The following is a 22,374-nucleotide window of genomic DNA, read 5'->3' on the forward strand; positions in this document are numbered from 1 at the left end:
ACTCCACATCCACTCTATCTGTGTCCTCTGGTCCTAGACTCCCCCACTACAGGAAACATCCTCTCCACATCCACTCTATCTGTGTCCTCTGATCCTAGACTCCCCCACTACAGGAAACATCCTCTCCACATCCACTCTATCTGTGTCCTCTGATCCTAGACTCCCCCACTACAGGAAACATCCACTCCACATCCATTCTATTTGTGTCCTCTGGCCCCAGACTCCCCCACTATAGGAAACATCCTCTCCACATCCATTCTATCTGTGCCCTCTGGTCCTAGCTTCCCGCACTATAGGAAACATCCTCTCCACATCCATTCTATCTGTGCCCTCTGGTCCTAGACTCCCCCACCATAGGAAACATCCTCTCCACATCCATTCTATCTGTGCCCTCTGGTCCTAGCTTCCCGCACTATAGGAAACATCCTCTCCACATCCACTCTATCTGTGCCCTCTGGTCCTAGACTCCCCCACTATAGGAAACATCCTCTCCACATCCACTCTATCTGTGTCCTCTGGTCCTAGACTCCCCCACTATAGGAAACATCCTCTCCACATCCATTCTATCTGTGCCCTCTGGTCCTAGACTCCCCCACCATAGGAAACATCCTCTCCACATCCATTCTATCTGTGCATTCTGGTCCTAGACTCCTCCACCATAGGAAACATCCTCTCCACATCCATTCTATCTGTGCCCTCTGGTCCTAGCTTCCCGCACTATAGGAAACATCCTCTCCACATCCATTCTATCTGTGCCCTCTGGTCCTAGACTCCCCCACCATAGGAAACATCCTCTCCACATCCACTCTATCTGTGCCCTCTGGTCCTAGACTCCCCCACTACAGGAAACATCCACTCCACATCCACTCTATCTGTGTCCTCTGGTCCTAGACTCCCCCACTACAGGAAACATCCTCTCCACATCCACTCTATCTGTGTCCTCTGATCCTAGACTCCCCCACTACAGGAAACATCCTCTCCACATCCACTCTATCTGTGTCCTCTGATCCTAGACTCCCCCACTACAGGAAACATCCACTCCACATCCATTCTATCTGTGTCCTCTGGCCCCAGACTCCCCCACTATAGGAAACATCCTCTCCACATCCATTCTATCTGTGCCCTCTGGTCCTAGCTTCCCGCACTATAGGAAACATCCTCTCCACATCCACTCTATCTGTGCCCTCTGGTCCTAGACTCCCCCACTACAGGAAACATCCTCTCCACATCCACTCTATCTAGGCCTTTCAATACTCGATAGATTTTTGTGAATCTCCTCTGGGCCCTCAATAGTGTTTACTGAAGCCGTCATCAAATGTTTCAATTGTTTTAAATTATTTTTAATTGAAGAACAACTTTCTTATAAGTTCATTATGATCCTGCACTTCTATGTTTACCTGCACTGTACTTCTTCACTAACTTTTACATAGATTTCCCGTTCTACCTCACTGCACTGTGTAATGATCTGTTTGGACAGTATGACAAGACAAGCTCTTCATTGTATCTCAGTATATGTCACAATGATAACCCAATTCCAATTCCCTCCCTCTCACAAAATTACACTTTGTGTCTTCCTGTACTCACCAGCAGGTTTGATTTGTGGGTTTCGGGCTTTGCGTTTGGAAGGTAGCCCCGCAATCTCTCTGCAAACTCACTGATATCCCACAGCACGACCTGCTCAGGGGTTAGAGAGCAAACATCATTAACTGTGACAACCTTCCTTTATATACACCCCCTCCACTTGTATACGACAACCCAGGGCAATTCACAGGGGTATCACAAAACCAAATGCACCACCCCACCACAAGCATTACAGCTGCGCAGTAGGGTAGCGGTCAACATAGCATCCCCACTACTTCTGAACCTAACCCGTACATCTTCGCAACGTGGGAGGAAAACGAAGTACCTAGAGTAAATCTGGGGATTTGGGGATACAAAAGTTGGGGGAGTTGTTGGTAGTGTGGAGGGCTGTCAGAGGTTACAGTGAGACATTGATATGATGCAAAACTGGGCTGAGAAGTGGCAGATGGAGTTCAACCCAGATAAGTGTGAGGTGGTTCGTTTTGGTAGGTCAACTATGATGGCAGAATATAGTATTAATGGTAAGACCCTTGGCAGTGTGGAGGATCAGAGGGATCTTGGGGTCCGAGTCCATAGGACACTCAAAGCTGCTGTGCAGGTTGACTCTGTGGTTAAGAAGGCATACGGTGCATTGGCCTTAATAAACCATGAGATTGAGTGCAAGAGCTGAGAGGTAAGGTTACAACTATATAGGACCCTGGTCAGACCCCACTTGGAGTACTGTGCTCAGTTCTGGTCACCTCACTACAGGACGGTTGTGGAAGCCATCGAAAGGGTGCAGAGGAGATTTACAAGGACATTGCCTGAATTGGCGAGCATACCTTATGAGAATAGGTTGAGTGAACTTGGCCTTTTCTCCTTGGAGTGACGGAGCATGAAAGGTGACCTGATAGAGGTGTATAAGATGATGAGAGGCACTGATCATGTGGATAGTCAGGGGCTTTTTCCCAGGGCTGAAATGTTACAGACAGCGGTGGGAATTGAACCCTGATCACTGGTGCTGGGAAACATTACGTTCACTGCTACGCTACCGTGCTGCTGCTAACTATTGATGAGCTCTTGTAACTCACTCACGGGTCAGTCCATACCTGGCCATTCCTGCAGCCGCCTGCCACGATGTTGGTGTCTGTGGGACAAAACTGGAAACAGTAAATTTCATCTGGAGCCTCCAACATGATCTGGAAAACAGTGGGAGGTGAGGGTTAGAGAGAGGGTAGGGGTCCATCCACTCACACTGCCTGCACACATTCAGAGTGGGGTAGGGGTCAGCATTGGAGTTGAGTCGGGGTCATGATCTGCGATGGGCTTGGGTCCTGAGTTGGGGCTTCAGACAGGGATGAAGGATGCTGTTGGGAAGGAATAAGGGTTTGGGATTGAATGTGGGTTGGGTCTCCGGATGTTCTTTAAGGTTGTTACAGCTGGCAGTGGTGATAGGGACAAGCTCCCACTACCTATTAAATGCTCCCAATGGTGTGCATCTGAAATAGCTTCCGACAACCAAGTCCCCCTCCTGAACTTCACGTGTGGCTTAGCTACTAAGCCTGGTGGAACCATTTCTTCTGACAGGGGAAGGGGCAAAGGTGGGTTACTGGTGTTTTGAAACCAGTTGTGTTGGACAGATGGGGTTTGTCAGCCATGGTTGGCAGCTCATCTCAGAGGAGGAAAACTCTGATCTCAAACTTACACTGCCTTGCAGCTACACCCACTCATGGGGAGGGCTTCAAGAGTAAACTCCGAGGAAAGATCTGGAGCTGGGGTCCCTAAGGCAGTCCTACTTTGAGTTCAACACTGACTGGCAACTCTTGAGATGCCACTGGTGGCAAACTGTGTCAGTCTCTGCCGTTCCTTTGGATTCATCAACTGCCTGGAGAGTGGGAGCCTGCAGCTTGTACTACAGCTTGCTCTCCACACTGAACTGTCCTGGCTTCTACACTAACTTGCGTATTGATGGTAGACAGCTAGAATGATACATCCATGGTAGATCTTGACCAGTGGAAAGCCCCTCTCTAGGGTCAGGCTTGTGATGGGGCCAGGGTTGTGATAGGAGGTAGGGCTGCGGTGAGGGTTAGAGATGGAAACGCGGTTGCGATAGAGTCAGGGTTGTGATGGGGGTCAGGGCTAGTTTGCCCCTTATTCTCAGAGTCACAGAGACTACAGCACAGGAACAGGCCCTGCAGCCCATCCACTTCATGCTAGCCAGGTCTTCGGCCTCGTCCCCATCTACCTGCTCCTGGACCACAGCCCTCCATTGGTCTCTCATTGAGAATGTTTATAATCCCAGGCGATGCCTGGATTTGACAACGGGACACATATTAGTTCTGTTCTTTGTGTACCCATGTTTGGACAGTAGGTTAATTGCCCCTTTTACACTCCAGAATCACTTACTTGGGTTAATTATTTACCAGCGATCTTTAGAGTTAGGATGAACTATCCTACTATTCAGACTGAGCACCTCAAGGGAGTTGGATGTCTTTCAGACACAAGCCCATGCTGTCTTCTAAACAGCAGGTGGCGCTAAAGCCAGCAGACACAGTTCTAATGTCCCTTCCTCGAGGAGATGGAGAATGAGGGGCTATTAAACCTGATTTCAGTGGTAGGGTAAAGTTGATAAATTGGTTTATTATTGTCACATGTCCTGAGATACAGTAAAAAAAATTTGTTTTACATGCCATCCATACAGATATTTTCATTACACAGTGCATTGAGGTAGAACAATGTTAAAAGAAAAACAAACACAGAATAAAGTGTCACAGTTACAGAGAAAGTGCAGTGTAGACAGACAATAAGATGGACTGTAAAGTTAAGTGTCCTTTTATTGTAGTAGGGGACTGCTCAGTAATCTTATAACGGTGGGGTAGAAGCTGTGCTTGAGTCTGGTGGTATGTGCTTTCAAGTATTTGTACTTCTGCCCGATGAGGAGAAGAGAGAATGTCTGGGTTGAGTGGGATATTTCATCATGCAGGCTGCTTTCCCCAGACAACGAGGACTGTAGACAGAGTCCATGGAGAGGAGGCTAGTTTCTGTGATGTGCCGAGCTGCGTTCACAACTCTCTGGGACCAGGGGCAGAGCAGTTGCCGTACCAAGCTGAGATGTTTCCAGCAAGGATGCATCGATAGTGAGCGGTGAGGGTCAACGGGGAAACGCTGGAAGTGAAGTCATCACTGTCACTGCTGGCTTGCACGTGAAACTGAGCCACTGGGCTTGTCCCTGGACTTCCCCTGTATTGAAATACATTAGGAGGGAGGGGTTAGATTGATCTTGCAGCACAACACTGTGTGTGTGGAGAACAGTCTGTACCGTGCAGTACTGTTCAATGTACTACGTTCATGTTCTGCATATTCTGCTTTGAACCCCATCTAGTGGCCGCAGGAGGAATTCGCAGGTTGAGCAGCAACCTTGGGGGAGGGGGACAAGTAGGGGGACAGAGAAAGAAATAATTGACACTTTGGGTTGAAACCCTGAATCAGAACACTTGTGTTCCTGTCTAGTGGTTTAACTGGAAAAGATCAACAAACCTAAAACGTTAAAAAAAAGCAACACACACAAAATGCTGGTGGAACACAGCAGGCCAGGCAGCATCTATAGGAAGAAGTACAGTCGACGTTTTGGGCCGAGACCCTTCGTCAGGCTTCAGGCGACGTAAAAAAAAGTCCTGATGAAGGGTCTCAACCTGAAACGTTGGCTGCTTATTTCCCTCCCTAGTCACTGCCTGACCTGCTGAGTTCCTCTGGCATTTTGTGTATACTGCTCTGGATTTCCAGCATCTGCAGAATCTCTTGTGTTTAAAAAAATTGCTGGTGGGAATCTGAAACAAGACCAGCAGATTAAGAGGAGAAACAGAGATATTGATTCTGATCACTCACCTACAGGAAAGATGTAAACAAGATTGAAAGAGGACAGAGAAAATTTACAAGGATGTTGCCAGGACTTGAGGACCTGAGTTATAGGGGAAGGTTGTGTAGGTTAGGACTTTTTTTCCCTAAAGCGTAGGAGAACAAGGGGAAATTTAATAGAGGTTTACAAAATTATGAGGGGTATAGATAGGGTAAATGCAAGCAGGCTTTTTCCACTGAGGATGGGCTGAGCTGTTCTGAAAGACTGCACAACCCAGCCGACGATAGTGCTGACAGAAATATTCAATCTCTCTCTCTGGAACAATCTATTGTCCACTCAGTCTTCAAGGTGGCAACTATCAAAGAAGGCAACAGTAACCTGCTTAATTGACTATCACTGGTGGCATTAACATCAAACGTTATGAAATGCTTTGAGTGGCTGGTCACGGAGCACTTTAGAGCCTTTCTCCCGGGACTGGACCCTTTCCAGTTCATTTATCACTCACATCAATCCACTGATGATACAACAGCCTCTGCCCTCCACACTCTCCTGTCCAACCTTGAAAATGAGGTCTCATATCCCAGACTGCTGTTTATAGACTTCAGTTTGGTGTTCAACACCATCATATCCCAGAAACTGGAGGGGAAACGGTTCTCGGTGGGTCTCAGCACCTCCCTCTGCAATTGGATACTGGCCACAGAGTCAGTGTGGGCAGCAATGTCTCTCGTCCCATTACGCTGCTGTCCACACTGCTGACACATGACTGTGTTGCAGGGTCCAGCTCAAACCCTGTCATCACGTTGGTGGAAGACACAACTGCACCTGGTCTCATCAGTAACGATGACAAGACGCAGCATAGAGAGGAAGTGGAGTGGCTGGTGGACCTGAAGCTGAACGTGGAGAAAACAAAGGAAGATGCAGACAAACCATCGCCCTCTGTGAATACATGGCTCCCGAGTTAAATGCACTAAGTTCCTGGGAGTTCAAATCATGAATGACCTCACCTTGTATCTTAATACCACTTCCCTGAACAAGGCGGCATAGCAATGCCTCCACTGCCAAAGATTGAGGCAAGAATGGTTCCCCCACCCCCATCCTGCATTTTACAGGAGCACCATTGAGAGCATCCTGACAAGTTACATCTCCGTCTGGTATTGGACCGGAACTCCCTACGAAGGACTGTGAGAACAGTTGAGAGGATCATTGGGGTCTGCCTACATCTATCTAGCATCCTCTTTGAGTTTTTACAGATAGGAAGGAGACTCTAAAGCATAAAGACAAGAACAGTCAGGATGGGAAACAGTTACTTCCCTCAGGCCATTAGGCTTCTGAACTCCCTGCCACATCGTATTCGAAATGTTGCTGGTTAACCTATTCCGTACCTTACAATATTTAATATTAATGCACTTTAGTTTGTTATTTATGTGCAATTCATCTGTAGATTTTATCCTTACCTTCATAAGTTATCATGCATTGGGTGTTATGTGCACCCTGGTTTGTAGAAACATCTCATTTCTACATACATTATATGATTATATATGTTGTATATACTGTATGTATATAGTTAAATGACAATAAACTTGATTTGACTTAAACTTCTTCACGCAGCTTGGTGAGAGTGTGGAACAAGTTGCCAGTGGAAGTGATGGATGTGGGTTTGATTTCAACGCTTAAGAGAAATTTGGATAGGAACATGGATGGGAATGGTATGGAGGACTATGGTCCAGGTTCAGGTCAATGGGACTAGACAGAATAACAGTTTGGCTTGGACTAGATGGGCCGGAGGGCTGTTCCTGTGCTGCAGTCCTTTATGAGCATTGGTGTTTGACGGGAGTTGTACTGAAGACGTTCAGGTACCTGTGGGTGAATTGGGTCACTGAAGTTCCAGAAGAGGACGTACGAGTGACTGCGGACTGTTCTGTTGATCGACTTTATCCTGTCCTCCAATGTTATGACATCCACTACGGACACAGCCACCAACCCTTGAAAACAAAGGCGGAGTTTTCCAAGTTTAGCTGAAGAGTCACTGACAAAAACATTGAAAATAACTCCACAAAACTGATTTGACTGTTTCAAAATGAGAAACCCTTGGTCTGTCTTAATTTAATCCCTAGACCTGGTGATGCACCATCAATAACTCACGCTGAGACGTAGGAAACGAGGTATCGGCTTTTATTGACTGGAAGAATGAACAACACTACATCCTGGAGAATGAGGCCGGGCACAGGCCTCAGTCGCCTTTATACAGGGGTCTGTGGGAGGAGCCACAGGAGCAGTCCAGGCAGGTATATCTAGTTCACCACACCTGGCTTGGTTTTGAATGGACTTTCCAGCTCATGTGACCACACGGGTTTCCCCTAAGTGCTCCGGTTTCCTCCCTCAGCCTAAAGATGTACTGGTTGGTAGGTTAATTGGTCATTGTAAATTGTCCCAAGATTAGGCTGGGGTTAAGGTGGGGGATTGCTGGCCAGCGTGACTTGAAGAGTCTCTGTTCTCTGCTGTCTATAATTAAATAAATGAATAAAGTAGGAGAAACCTTTAGTTCTGTCCCAGACCTGGCTCATTGCAATGGCACGAGAGAGGTCAATATGGTGCTACTAAAGGTGAGCAACAGCTTACTGGTAGTTCAAAAGGCAATAAATTCGACTGAAAACATTATTAATAACATTTTTTCTGAGTAGGTTGTGGTAACCTAGCACTGCAAACAATGAAGAGGTAAGCGAATGTGAAGTGAATTTGAGGGATGAGCCATGTTGTAAAATTGACGTAAATGGAGTTGGAGTAAGCGATTCAAAGAGGAGGTGTTTCAATTTTTGTCCAACTAACCTGGGTGTGAGGTTGGATTGCCAAGCCAGTTTGGAGAGATCAGGAATGGGTTCGGGCTGGGCAGTGAGGTCTAGGCCCAGAGTGAATCACTGGGCAGCCTGGACTAGGCCCGGAGGGTTTTGCTGCAGTGGGCTCCGGATCCTAATGTGAGGCACATTCTGCTGTTTGGACAATTTAAATACCAGCCCAGATAGACTGGAAAGGCTGGGTGTAGGGACCAGAAGCGAGTGTCAGGCTGATTTTGCACTGAGGCTGTGAGACTATGAGACTGCCCCAGCTGCTGTGCTTCTTGTCTGCAAGCTTCGTGGCGAGTTGCCGCACTAATGTGATGAACTGAGACTGAGGCTTTGGGCCTACTCTGAGGCTGCTCTGGGATTTGGATCTAGGGACTCAGTTGGTCTGGAATACTATTGCTTGCTTCTACTATTTGCATGATTTGTGGTTTTCCTCTTTCTGTGCACAATGGGGTTGGTCTTTTTTAAAATTGGGTTCTTTAGGGTTTCTTGCTTTGTGTCTGCCTGCAAGAAGGCAAAGCTCAAGGTTGTGTAATTTATACATCCTTTGATATTAAATGACTCTTTGAATAAACCCATTTGTAGGTTGGGTGGCCATATTGCCTCCAGCCATGCACTGGGTGGGAGTGTGTGGGGATCACTGAGGCCACGTGTAGGGCAGGAGGGGCTCCAACTAGAACACTCTCAACCAGCCTCCCCTCCACGGACTCTGTCTACACTTCTCACTGCCGCAGTAAAGCATCTGGCATCATCAAAACCCCACCCACCCTGGACATTCTCTCTTCTTCCCCCCCCATGCCCCCCATCAGGCAGAAGATACAAAAGTCTGAAAGCCGAGATGCCCAGGCTGAAGAGAAGCTTCTCCTCATTACTGTGAGACTTTTGAATGGTTCCCTGGTACGGTAAAATTCAAAGAAGCTTAGCTTCATTTATCAGGTGTACATCAAATCAAAGTTCAAAGTAAATTTATCATCAGAGTGCATACCCTGAGATTCCTTCTCTGCAGTCAAACGCAGTTCGAGGATGTGCTGGAGGCAGCCCTCGAGTGTCGCCACGCTTCTGACACTAACACACAACTGACTGACCCTAACCGTACGGAGCTGGAATGTGGGAGGAAATCCACACAGTAACAGAGCGAACGTACAGTAGGGGGAAATTAAATTCCGAACCCCTGCTCTGTAAAGTGTGAGTCTAACGCAGGGGTCCCCAACCTTTTTGATGCCATTGAGCCTTGCTGTTAACTGAGGGGTCCACGGACCGGAAGTCGGAAACCCTTGTTCTGCTGGCTATGCCACCCAGATGGACTCTTCACCTCACTACCTACCTCTTTGCCATCTCGCACATTATTGTCTTCCTGCACTGCACTTTCTCTGTAGCTGCTACACTTTGTTCTGCATCGTTATGGTTTTACCTTGCACTGTTGCAAGACTTGGTCTGTATGAACAATATGCAAGACAAGCTTTTCACGTATAATAAACCAAATCCAATTCATGGAACAACTTTATAAGACAATGGTTCATCCACAACTGGAGGACTGGTTGCTACAATATAGGAAGGATGTAGTTACACTGGACAAGGTGCAGAGGAGATTCACCTGACATTTTCTGGGATTTAATTCTATTGTTTTTAATTTAGAGACACAGCTTGGTAACAGGCCATCTGATCCAACGGCCCGTCCCACCCAATTACCCCCAAGTGACTAATTAACCTACTAACCTATACATCTTTCAAATGCAGGAGGAAACCCATGGGTCACGGGGAGAACAATCCCACGGGCAGCGACAGGAATTGAACACAGTCGCTAATTGTAAAGCGGTTTGCTAACACTATGCTACAGAACCACCCTGAACGTTTTCAGTAATCAGGAAAGGGTGGAGACACTGGGTTGTTTTCCTTGGAAGGTGAGGAAGTTGAGAGGGAACCTGAAAAGTGCACAGAATTCTGAAGGGTAGACATAGGCTATAGTGTAGTCAACACTTCCTCAGCTGAGGTACTTAGCATTGGAGAGCAATAGTTTAGGGGATGGGGTGAGGGTTTAGAAGGGATCTGGGGAAAGGATTCTCTGCCTGAAGGAGTGGTACAGACAGAGACCCTCACAACATTGAACAAGTGTGTGGATGAGCACTTGAATCACCAAGGTAGAGAGGGGTATGGAGCAGGTGCTGGGGAATGGGTCTCTTTAGGACAGAGATCAGGAGGAATCTCTTTGGCAAGACAGTAGTGAACCTGTGGAATTCACTGTCATGGTCTGCTCAGGAGGCCCAGCCATTGAGTATATTTAAAATGGAGGATGGTAGGTTCTTGATTAGTCCGATTACCGGGAGAAGGCAGGAACATGGGGTTGAGAGAGATAATAAATCAGCCATGATAGAATGGTAGAGCAGAGTTGACGGGCTGAACGGCCCAATTCTGCTCCTATGTCTAATGGACTTATTTACCTTGTTAAGATCTTGTGTTTTATCATTTACCTGAGCTGCACTTTCTCTGTAGCCGTTACACTTTATCCTGCACTGTTACTGTTTTCCCCTGTTCTACCTCAGTACACTGGGTAATGATCTGATCTGTACGAACAGTGTGTGAGACACGTTTTCACTGTATCTCAGTACATGTGACAAGAATAAACCAATTCCAGTACCGGTCACCCCGTGCGCATGCTGCATCCCGTGGGCTGCCCTCACCAAGGATCGCGGGGTGCCATTCGATGCTGCTGATTCTTCTGCCCTGGCTCTTCTGCAGGTCTGTGAACGACTGGTACTCCTTCAAGTGGCTGTCGGCCTTCCCTCCAAAGGTGCTGTCCTCCTCCGAGAGCCCCTTCCAGTCATCATAAAATACGTCCATGATCTCGTTTTGCTGGAGTGCCAACTCAAACCTGTGACCAACGGGCAGCAAAGCATCCATTAATAACCTGTACTGGAATTTCAGGATACCCACTGTCTCAAACCTGTCACCAACACACAACACAGCACGCATCAATAATCTGTCTCGGGATTTCAGAACTCTATAATACACCCAACTCAAACCTGTCACCAACACACAACGAACTGTGTATCAATAATCCGTACTCCTCAGATTCCCTTTAAATCTTCCCCCTCTCACCTTAAACCCATGTCTTCCAAAAATAGTGTAGAGGATTCTAAAGCTATAGACTCACAGCACAACAAGCTTAAACAGACCCTTCAGCCTAACTAGTCTGTGTTAATCCATTATTCTGGCAAATCCAATCATAGAAACATAGAAACCCTACAGCACAATACAGGCCCTTCGGCCCACAATGCTGTGCTGAACATGTACTTACTTTAGAAATTACCTAGGGTTACCCATAGCCCTCTATTTTTCTAAGCTCCATGTACCCATCCAGGAGTTGCTTAAAAGACCCAATCGTACCCACCTCCACCACCGTTGCTGGCAGCCCATTCCACACACTCATCACTCTCTGAGTAAAAAACTTACCTCTGACATTTCCTCTGTACCTTCTTCCAAGCACCTTAAAACTGTGCCCTCTCGTGTTAGCCATTTCAGTCCTGGGAAAAAGCCTTTGACTATCCACACGATCAATGCCTCTCATCATCTTATACACCTCTATCAGGTCACCTCTCATCCTCCGTCGTTCCAAGGAGAAAAGTTCACTCAACCTATTCTCATAAGGCATGCTCCCCCAATCCAGGCAACATCCTTGTAAATCTCCTCTGTACCCTTTCTATGGTTTCCACATCCTTCCTGTAGTGAGGTGACCAGAACTGAGCACAGTACTCCAAGTGGGGTCTGACCAGGGTCCTATATAGCTGTAACATTACCTCTCGACTCCTAAACTCAATCCCACGATTGATGAAGGCCAATGCACCATATGCCTTCTTAACCACAGAGGTAATTTGCGTTGTAGCTTTGAATGTTCTATGGACTCGGACCCCAAGATTCCTCTGATTCTCCACACCGCCAGGAGTCTTACCATTAATACTATATCCTGCCTTCATAGTTGACATACCAAAATGAACTACTTCACACTTACCTGAGTTGAAGTGGTTTGCCGTTGCCTTCTTCTGGGCAGTGTCTTTACAAGGTGGGTGACTCCAGCTATTATCAATGCTCTTATTGATAATACTCCCTGTATTATCAATACAGGGAGATTGTCTCCCTGGAGTCAGTGGTTGCATAACTGGGACTTGTGATATGCACCAGCTGCTTATACGACCATCCAGCCCCTGCTCCCATAGCTTCACGTGACCCTGATCAGGGGCTAAGCAGGTGCTACACCTTGCCCAAGGGTGACCTGCAGACTAGCAGAGGGAGAGTGAGCCTTATACCTCCATTTGTAGAGATATATCTCCACCTTACCCACCACATGTGACAATAAACCAATTCCTATTGGACAGGTAGTGTGGAAGACAGAGAAAGAGAGCTGCTGTTAGGAGGTGGAATCTCTAACAAGACACCTGACCTAATTCTCAGCCTAATACAAAACCTGTATCAATGGGAAACAGCAAGCAGTAGTTGTTACTGCACTAGTACCTTGAGCAAACAGCAGATCACCTCCAATCCCAGCAACAAGGCAATTTACAGTAAATCCGTGTGTGGCCCTCCCTTAGTCGAGGGAACGAGGGAATTTACAGTAAATCCGTGTGCGGCCCTCCCTTAGTTGAGGTCGACCCTGGACGTTGCATCCTAGCTTTCCACAGCACGTTGTTGGTCAGCGCTGTGCAGGGCTGATAAGACGAAAGCGAGAGTGGCAGTCTCTGTCTCAAAGGTCACATCTATAAGTAGTCTCAGCTGGAGATGCATCCTTCCTTTCTATTGGCCTATTTGTTTTTCTTTGCCTGATTTAAGGTGTTGTTTCAGGATGTTTCTCCATCTGGTGCGGTCAGCTGCAAGTTCCTCCCAGAACTCAACGTTGATGTCCAGCTTGCAGATATCCTTGTAGGGCAGTTGTGGGCAGCCAGTGGTTCTCTTACCTGAAGCCAGGTCACCGTAGAGGATGTGACCATCCTGCATGCGGCAGACATGGCCCAGCCTACACTACCCGAGCAGGGTGTAGACATACAGTAGACATGGCCCAGCCTACACTACCCGAGCAGGGTGTAGACATACAGTAGACATGGCCCAGCCTACACTACCCGAGCAGGGTGTAGACATACAGCAGACATGGCACAGCCTAAACTACCCAAGCAGGGTGTAGACATACGGCAGACGTGGTCCAGCCTACACTACCCAAGCAGGGTGTAGACATACAGTAGACATGGTCCAGCCTACACTACCCGAGCAGGGTGTAGACATACAGTAGACATGGCCCAGCCTACACTACCCGACCAGGGTGTAGACATACAGTAGACATGGTCCAGCCTACACTACCCGAGCAGGGTGTAGACATACAGTAGACATGGTCCAGCCTACACTACCCCAGCAGGGTGTAGACATACAGTAGACATGGCCCACCCTACACTACCCGAGCAGTGTGTAGACATACAGTAGACATGGTCCAGCCTACACTACCCCAGCAGGGTGTAGACATACAGTAGACATGGTCCAGCCTACACTACCCGAGCAGGGTGTAGACATACGGTAGACATAGTCCAGCCTACACTACCCGAGCAGGGTGTATACATACAGTAGACATGGTCCAGCCTACACTAACCCAGCAGTGTGTAGACATACAGTAGACATGGTCCAGCCTACACTACCCCAGCAGGGTGTAGACATACAGTAGACATGGTCCAGCCTACACTACCCCAGCAGGGTGTAGACATACAGTAGACATGGCCCACCCTACACTACCCGAGCAGTGTGTAGACATACAGTAGACATGGTCCAGCCTACACTACCCCAGCAGGGTGTAGACATACAGTAGACATGGTCCAGCCTACACTACCCCAGCAGGGTGTAGACATACAGTAGACATAGTCCAGCCTACACTACCCGAGCAGGGTGTATACATACAGTAGACATGGTCCAGCCTACACTACCCGAGCAGGGTGTAGACATACAGTAGACATGGTCCAGCCTACACTACCCGAGCAGGGTGTAGACATACAGTAGACATGGTCCAGCCTACACTACCCGACCAGGGTGTAGACATACAGTAGACATGGTCCAGCCTACACTACCCGAGCAGGGTGTAGACATAGTCCAGCCTACACTACCTGAGTAGGGTGTAGACATACAGTAGACATGGTCCAGCCTACACTACCCGAGCAGGGTGTAGACATACAGTAGACATTGTCCAGCCTACACTACCCGACCAGGGTGTAGACATACAGTAGACATGGTCCAGCCTACACTACCCGAGCAGGGTGTAGGCATACAGTAGACATGGCCCAGCCTACACTACCCAAGCAGGGTGTAGACATACAGTAGACATGGCCCACCATACACTACCCGAGCAGGGTGTAGACATATGGTAGACATGGTCCAGCCTACACTACCCGAGCAGGGTGTAGACATACAGTAGACATGGCCCAGCCTACACTACCCAAGCAGGGTGTAGACATATGGTAGACATGGTCCAGCCTACACTACCTGAGCAGGGTGTAGACATACGGTAGACATGGTCCAGCCTACACTACCCGAGCAGGGTGTAGACATACAGTAGACATGGTCCAGCCTACACTACCCCAGCAGGGTGTAGACATACGTTAGACATGGTCCAGCCTACACTACCCGAGCAGGGTGTAGACATACAGTAGACATGGTCCACCCTACACTACCCGAGCAGGGTGTAGACATACAGTAGACATGGTCCAGCCTACACTACCCGAGCAGGGTGTAGACATACAGTAGACATGGACCAGCCTACACTACCCGAGCAGGGTGTAGACGTACAGTAGACATGGTCCAGCCTACACTACCCGAGCAGGGTGTAGACATATGGTAGACATGGTCCAGCCTACACTACCCAAGCAGGGTGTAGACATACGGTAGACATGGTCCAGCCTACACTACCCGAGCAGGGTGTAGACATACAGTAGACATGGTCCACCCTACACTACCCGAGCAGGGTGTAGACATACAGTAGACATGGTCCAGCCTACACTACCCGAGCAGGGTGTAGACATACAGTAGACATGGACCAGCCTACACTACCCAAGCAGGGTGGAGACATACGGTAGACATGGTCCAGCCTACACTACCCGAGCAGGGTGTAGACATACAGTAGACATGGTCCACCCTACACTACCCGAGCAGGGTGGAGACATACGGTAGACATGGTCCAGCCTACACTACCCGAGCAGGGTGTAGACATACAGTAGACATGGTCCACCCTACACTACCCGAGCAGGGTGGAGACATACGGTAGACATGGTCCAGCCTACACTACCCGAGCAGGGTGTAGACATACAGTAGACATGGACCAGCCTACACTACACGAGCAGGGTGTAGACATACAGTAGACATGGTCCAACCTACACTACCCGAGCAGTGTGTAGACATACAGTAGACATGGTCCAGCCTACACTACCCGAGCAGGGTGTAGACATACAGTAGACATGGTCCAGCCTACACTACCCGAGCAGGGTGTAGACATACAGTAGACATGGTCCAGCCTACACTACCCGAGCAGGGTGTAGAAATACAGTAGACATGACCCAGCCTACACTACCCGAGCAGGGTGTAGACATACGGCAGATGTGGTCCAGCCTACACTACCCGAGCAGGGTGTAGAGATACAGTAGACATGGTCCAGCCTACACTACCCGAGCAGGGTGTAGACATACAGTAGACATGGCCCACCCTACACTACCCGAGCAGGGTGTAGACATACAGTAGACATGGTCCAGCCTACACTACCCGAGCAGGGTGTAGACATACAGTAGACATGGTCCAGCCTACACTACCCGAGCAGGGTGTAGAGATACAGTAGACATGGTCCAGCCTACACTACATGAGCAGGGTGAAGACATACGGCAGATGTGGTCCAGCCTACACTACCCGAGCAGGGTGTAGACATACAGTAGACATGACCCAGCCTACACTACCCGAGCAGGGTGTAGACATACAGGAGACATGGTCCAGCCTACACTACATGAGCAGGGTGTAGACATATGGCAGATGTGGTCCAGCCTACACTACATGAGCAGGGTGTAGACATACGGCAGATGTGGTCCAGCCTACACTACCCGAGCAGGGTGTAGAGATACAGTAGACATGGTCCAGCCTACACTACCCGAGCAGGGTGTAGACATACAGTAGACATGGTCCAGCCTACACTACCCGAGCAGGGTGTAGACATACAGTAGACATGGTCCAGCCTACACTACCCGAGCAGGGTGTAGACATACAGTAGACATGGTCCAGCCTACACTACCTGAGCAGAGTGTAGACATACAGGAGACATGGTCCAGCCTACACTACCTGAGCAGGGTGTAGACATATGGCAGACGTGGTCCAGCCTACACTACCCGAGCAGGGTGTAGACATACGGCAGACGTGGTCCAGCCTACACTACCCGAGCAGGGTGTAGACATACGGCAGACGTGGTCCAGCCTACACTACCCAAGCAGGGTGTAGACATACGGCAGATGTGGTCCAGCCTACACTACCCGAGCAGGGTGTAGACATACGGCAGACATGGTCCAGCCTACACTACCCGAGCAGGATGTAGACATACAGTAGACATGGTCCAGCCTACACTACCCGAGCAGGGTGTAGACATACAGTAGACATGGTCCAGCCTACACTACCCGAGCAGGGTGTAGACATACAGTAGACATGGTCCAGCCTACACTACCCGAGCAGAGTGTAGACATACAGGAGACATGGTCCAGCCTACACTACCCGAGCAGGGTGTAGACATACAGTAGACATGGTCCAGCCTACACTACCCGAGCAGAGTGTAGACATACAGGAGACATGGTCCAGCCTACACTACCCGAGCAGGGTGTAGACATACGGCAGATGTGGTCCAGCCTACACTACCCGAGCAGGGTGTAGACATACAGTAGACATGGTCCAGCCTACACTACCCGAGCAGGGTGTAGACATACAGTAGACATGGTCCAGCCTACACTACCCGAGCAGAGTGTAGACATACAGGAGACATGGTCCAGCCTACACTACCCGAGCAGGGTGTAGACATACGGCAGACGTGGTCCAGCCTACACTACCCGAGCAGGATGTAGACATACAGTAGACATGGCCCAGCCTACACTACCCGAGCAGGGTGTAGACATACAGTAGACATGGCCCAGCCTACACTACCCGAGCAGGGTGTAGACATACGGCAGACGTGGTCCAGCCTACACTACCCGAGCAGGATGTAGACATACGGCAGACGTGGTCCAGCCTACACTACCCGAGCAGGGTGTAGACATACGGCAGACGTGGTCCAGCCTACACTACCCGAGCAGGGTGTAGACATACAGTAGACATAGTCCATCCTACACTACCCGAGCAGGGTGTAGACATACAGTAGACATGGCCCAGCCTACACTACCCAAGCAGGGTGTAGACATACAGTAGACATGGCCCAGCCTACACTACCCAAGCAGGGTGTAGACATACGGTAGACATGGTCCAGCCTACACTACCCGAGCAGGGTGTAGACATACGGTAGACATGGTCCAGCCTACACTACCCGAGCAGGGTGTAGACATACAGTAGACATGGTCCAGCCTACACTACCCCAGCAGGGTGTAGACATACGGTAGACATGGTCCAGCCTACACTACCCGAGCAGGGTGTAGACATACAGTAGACATGGTCCACCCTACACTACCCGAGCAGGGTGTAGACATACAGTAGACATGGTCCAGCCTACACTACCCGAGCAGGGTGTAGACATACAGTAGACATGGACCAGCCTACACTACCCGAGCAGGGTGTAGACATATGGTAGACATGGTCCAGCCTACACTACCCAAGCAGGGTGTAGACATACGGTAGACATGGTCCAGCCTACACTACCCGAGCAGGGTGTAGACATACAGTAGACATGGTCCACCCTACACTACCCGAGCAGGGTGTAGACATACAGTAGACATGGTCCAGCCTACACTACCCGAGCAGGGTGTAGACGTACAGTAGACATGGTCCACCCTACACTACCCAAGCAGGGTGGAGACATACAGTAGACATGGTCCACCCTACACTACCCGAGCAGGGTGGAGACATACGGTAGACATGGTCCAGCCTACACTACCCGAGCAGGGTGTAGACATACAGTAGACATGGTCCACCCTACACTACCCGAGCAGGGTGGAGACATACGGAAGACATGGTCCAGCCTACACTACCCGAGCAGGGTGTAGACATACAGTAGTCATGGACCAGCCTACACTACACGAGCAGGGTGTAGACATACAGTAGACATGGTCCAGCCTACACTACCCGAGCAGTGTGTAGACATACAGTAGACATGGTCCAGCCTACACTACCCGAGCAGGGTGTAGACATATGGCAGATGTGGTCCAGCCTACACTACCCGAGCAGGGTGTAGAGATACAGTAGACATGGTCCAGCCTACACTACCCGAGCAGGGTGTAGACATACAGTAGACATGACCCAGCCTACACTACCCGAGCAGGGTGTAGACATACAGTAGACATGGTCCAGCCTACACTACCCGAGCAGGGTGTAGACATACAGTAGACATGGTCCAGCCTACACTACCCGAGCAGGGTGTAGACATACAGTAGACATGGTCCAGCCTACACTACCCGAGCAGGGTGTAGACATACAGTAGACATGACCCAGCCTACACTACCCGAGCAGGGTGTAGACATACAGTAGACATGGTCCAGCCTAGACTACCCGAGCAGGGTGTAGACATACAGTAGACATGGTCCAGCCTACACTACCCGAGCAGTGTGTAGACATACAGTAGACATGGTCCAGCCTACACTACCCGAGCAGGGTGTAGACATACGGTAGACATGGTCCAGCCTACACTACACGACCAGGGTGTAGACTTATGGCAGATGTGGTCCAGCCTACACTACCCGAGCAGGGTGTAGACATACAGTAGACGTGGCCCAGCCTACACTACCCCAGCAGGGTGTAGACATACAGTAGACATGGTCCAGCCTACACTACCCCAGCAGGGTGTAGACATACAGTAGACATGGCCCACCCTACACTACCCGAGCAGTGTGTAGACATACAGTAGACATGGTCCAGCCTACACTACCCCAGCAGGGTGTAGACATACAGTAGACATGGTCCAGCCTACACTACCCCAGCAGGGTGTAGACATACAGTAGACATAGTCCAGCCTACACTACCCGAGCAGGGTGTATACATACAGTAGACATGGTCCAGCCTACACTACCCGAGCAGGGTGTAGACATACAGTAGACATGGTCCAGCCTACACTACCCGAGCAGGGTGTAGACATACAGTAGACATGGTCCAGCCTACACTACCCGACCAGGGTGTAGACATACAGTAGACATGGTCCAGCCTACACTACCCGAGCAGGGTGTAGACATAGTCCAGCCTACACTACCTGAGTAGGGTGTAGACATACAGTAGACATGGTCCAGCCTACACTACCCGAGCAGGGTGTAGACATACAGTAGACATTGTCCAGCCTACACTACCCGACCAGGGTGTAGACATACAGTAGACATGGTCCAGCCTACACTACCCGAGCAGGGTGTAGGCATACAGTAGACATGGCCCAGCCTACACTACCCAAGCAGGGTGTAGACATACAGTAGACATGGCCCACCATACACTACCCGAGCAGGGTGTAGACATATGGTAGACATGGTCCAGCCTACACTACCCGAGCAGGGTGTAGACATACAGTAGACATGGCCCAGCCTACACTACCCAAGCAGGGTGTAGACATACAGTAGACATGGCCCAGCCTACACTACCCAAGCAGGGTGTAGACATATGGTAGACATGGTCCAGCCTACACTACCTGAGCAGGGTGTAGACATACGGTAGACATGGTCCAGCCTACACTACCCGAGCAGGGTGTAGACATACAGTAGACATGGTCCAGCCTACACTACCCCAGCAGGGTGTAGACATACGGTAGACATGGTCCAGCCTACACTACCCGAGCAGGGTGTAGACATACAGTAGACATGGTCCACCCTACACTACCCGAGCAGGGTGTAGACATACAGTAGACATGGTCCAGCCTACACTACCCGAGCAGGGTGTAGACATACAGTAGACATGGACCAGCCTACACTACCCGAGCAGGGTGTAGACGTACAGTAGACATGGTCCAGCCTACACTACCCGAGCAGGGTGTAGACATATGGTAGACATGGTCCAGCCTACACTACCCAAGCAGGGTGTAGACATACGGTAGACATGGTCCAGCCTACACTACCCGAGCAGGGTGTAGACATACAGTAGACATGGTCCACCCTACACTACCCGAGCAGGGTGTAGACATACAGTAGACATGGTCCAGCCTACACTACCCGAGCAGGGTGTAGACATACAGTAGACATGGACCAGCCTACACTACCCAAGCAGGGTGGAGACATACGGTAGACATGGTCCAGCCTACACTACCCGAGCAGGGTGTAGACATACAGTAGACATGGTCCACCCTACACTACCCGAGCAGGGTGGAGACATACGGTAGACATGGTCCAGCCTACACTACCCGAGCAGGGTGTAGACATACAGTAGACATGGTCCACCCTACACTACCCGAGCAGGGTGGAGACATACGGTAGACATGGTCCAGCCTACACTACCCGAGCAGGGTGTAGACATACAGTAGACATGGACCAGCCTACACTACACGAGCAGGGTGTAGACATACAGTAGACATGGTCCAACCTACACTACCCGAGCAGTGTGTAGACATACAGTAGACATGGTCCAGCCTACACTACCCGAGCAGGGTGTAGACATACAGTAGACATGGTCCAGCCTACACTACCCGAGCAGGGTGTAGACATACAGTAGACATGGTCCAGCCTACACTACCCGAGCAGGGTGTAGAAATACAGTAGACATGACCCAGCCTACACTACCCGAGCAGGGTGTAGACATACGGCAGATGTGGTCCAGCCTACACTACCCGAGCAGGGTGTAGAGATACAGTAGACATGGTCCAGCCTACACTACCCGAGCAGGGTGTAGACATACAGTAGACATGGCCCACCCTACACTACCCGAGCAGGGTGTAGACATACAGTAGACATGGTCCAGCCTACACTACCCGAGCAGGGTGTAGACATACAGTAGACATGGTCCAGCCTACACTACCCGAGCAGGGTGTAGAGATACAGTAGACATGGTCCAGCCTACACTACATGAGCAGGGTGAAGACATACGGCAGATGTGGTCCAGCCTACACTACCCGAGCAGGGTGTAGACATACAGTAGACATGACCCAGCCTACACTACCCGAGCAGGGTGTAGACATACAGTAGACATGGTCCAGCCTACACTACCCGAGCAGAGTGTAGACATACAGGAGACATGGTCCAGCCTACACTACATGAGCAGGGTGTAGACATATGGCAGATGTGGTCCAGCCTACACTACATGAGCAGGGTGTAGACATACAGTAGACATGGTCCAGCCTACACTACCCGAGCAGGGTGTAGACATACAGTAGACATGGTCCAGCCTACACTACCCGAGCAGGGTGTAGACATACAGTAGACATGGTCCAGCCTACACTACCCGAGCAGGGTGTAGACATACAGTAGACATGGTCCAGCCTACACTACCTGAGCAGAGTGTAGACATACAGGAGACATGGTCCAGCCTACACTACCTGAGCAGGGTGTAGACATATGGCAGACGTGGTCCAGCCTACACTACCCGAGCAGGGTGTAGACATACGGCAGACGTGGTCCAGCCTACACTACCCGAGCAGGGTGTAGACATACGGCAGACGTGGTCCAGCCTACACTACCCAAGCAGGGTGTAGACATACGGCAGATGTGGTCCAGCCTACACTACCCGAGCAGGGTGTAGACATACGGCAGACATGGTCCAGCCTACACTACCCGAGCAGGATGTAGACATACAGTAGACATGGTCCAGCCTACACTACCCGAGCAGGGTGTAGACATACAGTAGACATGGTCCAGCCTACACTACCCGAGCAGGGTGTAGACATACAGTAGACATGGTCCAGCCTACACTACCCGAGCAGAGTGTAGACATACAGGAGACATGGTCCAGCCTACACTACCCGAGCAG

At 49.8% G+C, this 22,374-nt stretch overlaps 1 protein-coding gene across 1 annotated transcript in view; it reads right to left on the reverse strand.

The window, feature by feature from the left end:
- The window catches only part of dnai3 (dynein axonemal intermediate chain 3), a 114,629-nt gene that overhangs the window by 55,543 nt on the left and 36,712 nt on the right, over positions 1-22,374 (reverse strand). The window contains exons 8-11 of the mRNA XM_073062514.1: positions 10,935-11,125; positions 7,274-7,398; positions 2,670-2,759; positions 1,585-1,674 (exon numbers count right to left, since the gene is read on the reverse strand). Of these exons, the coding sequence (XP_072918615.1) occupies positions 1,585-1,674; positions 2,670-2,759; positions 7,274-7,398; positions 10,935-11,125 (496 nt within the window). The remainder of the gene's footprint in view (positions 1-1,584; positions 1,675-2,669; positions 2,760-7,273; positions 7,399-10,934; positions 11,126-22,374) is intronic.

Source organism: Hemitrygon akajei, chromosome 12 (assembly GCF_048418815.1).
Source record: "Hemitrygon akajei chromosome 12, sHemAka1.3, whole genome shotgun sequence".
Taxonomy (NCBI): domain Eukaryota; kingdom Metazoa; phylum Chordata; class Chondrichthyes; order Myliobatiformes; family Dasyatidae; genus Hemitrygon; species Hemitrygon akajei.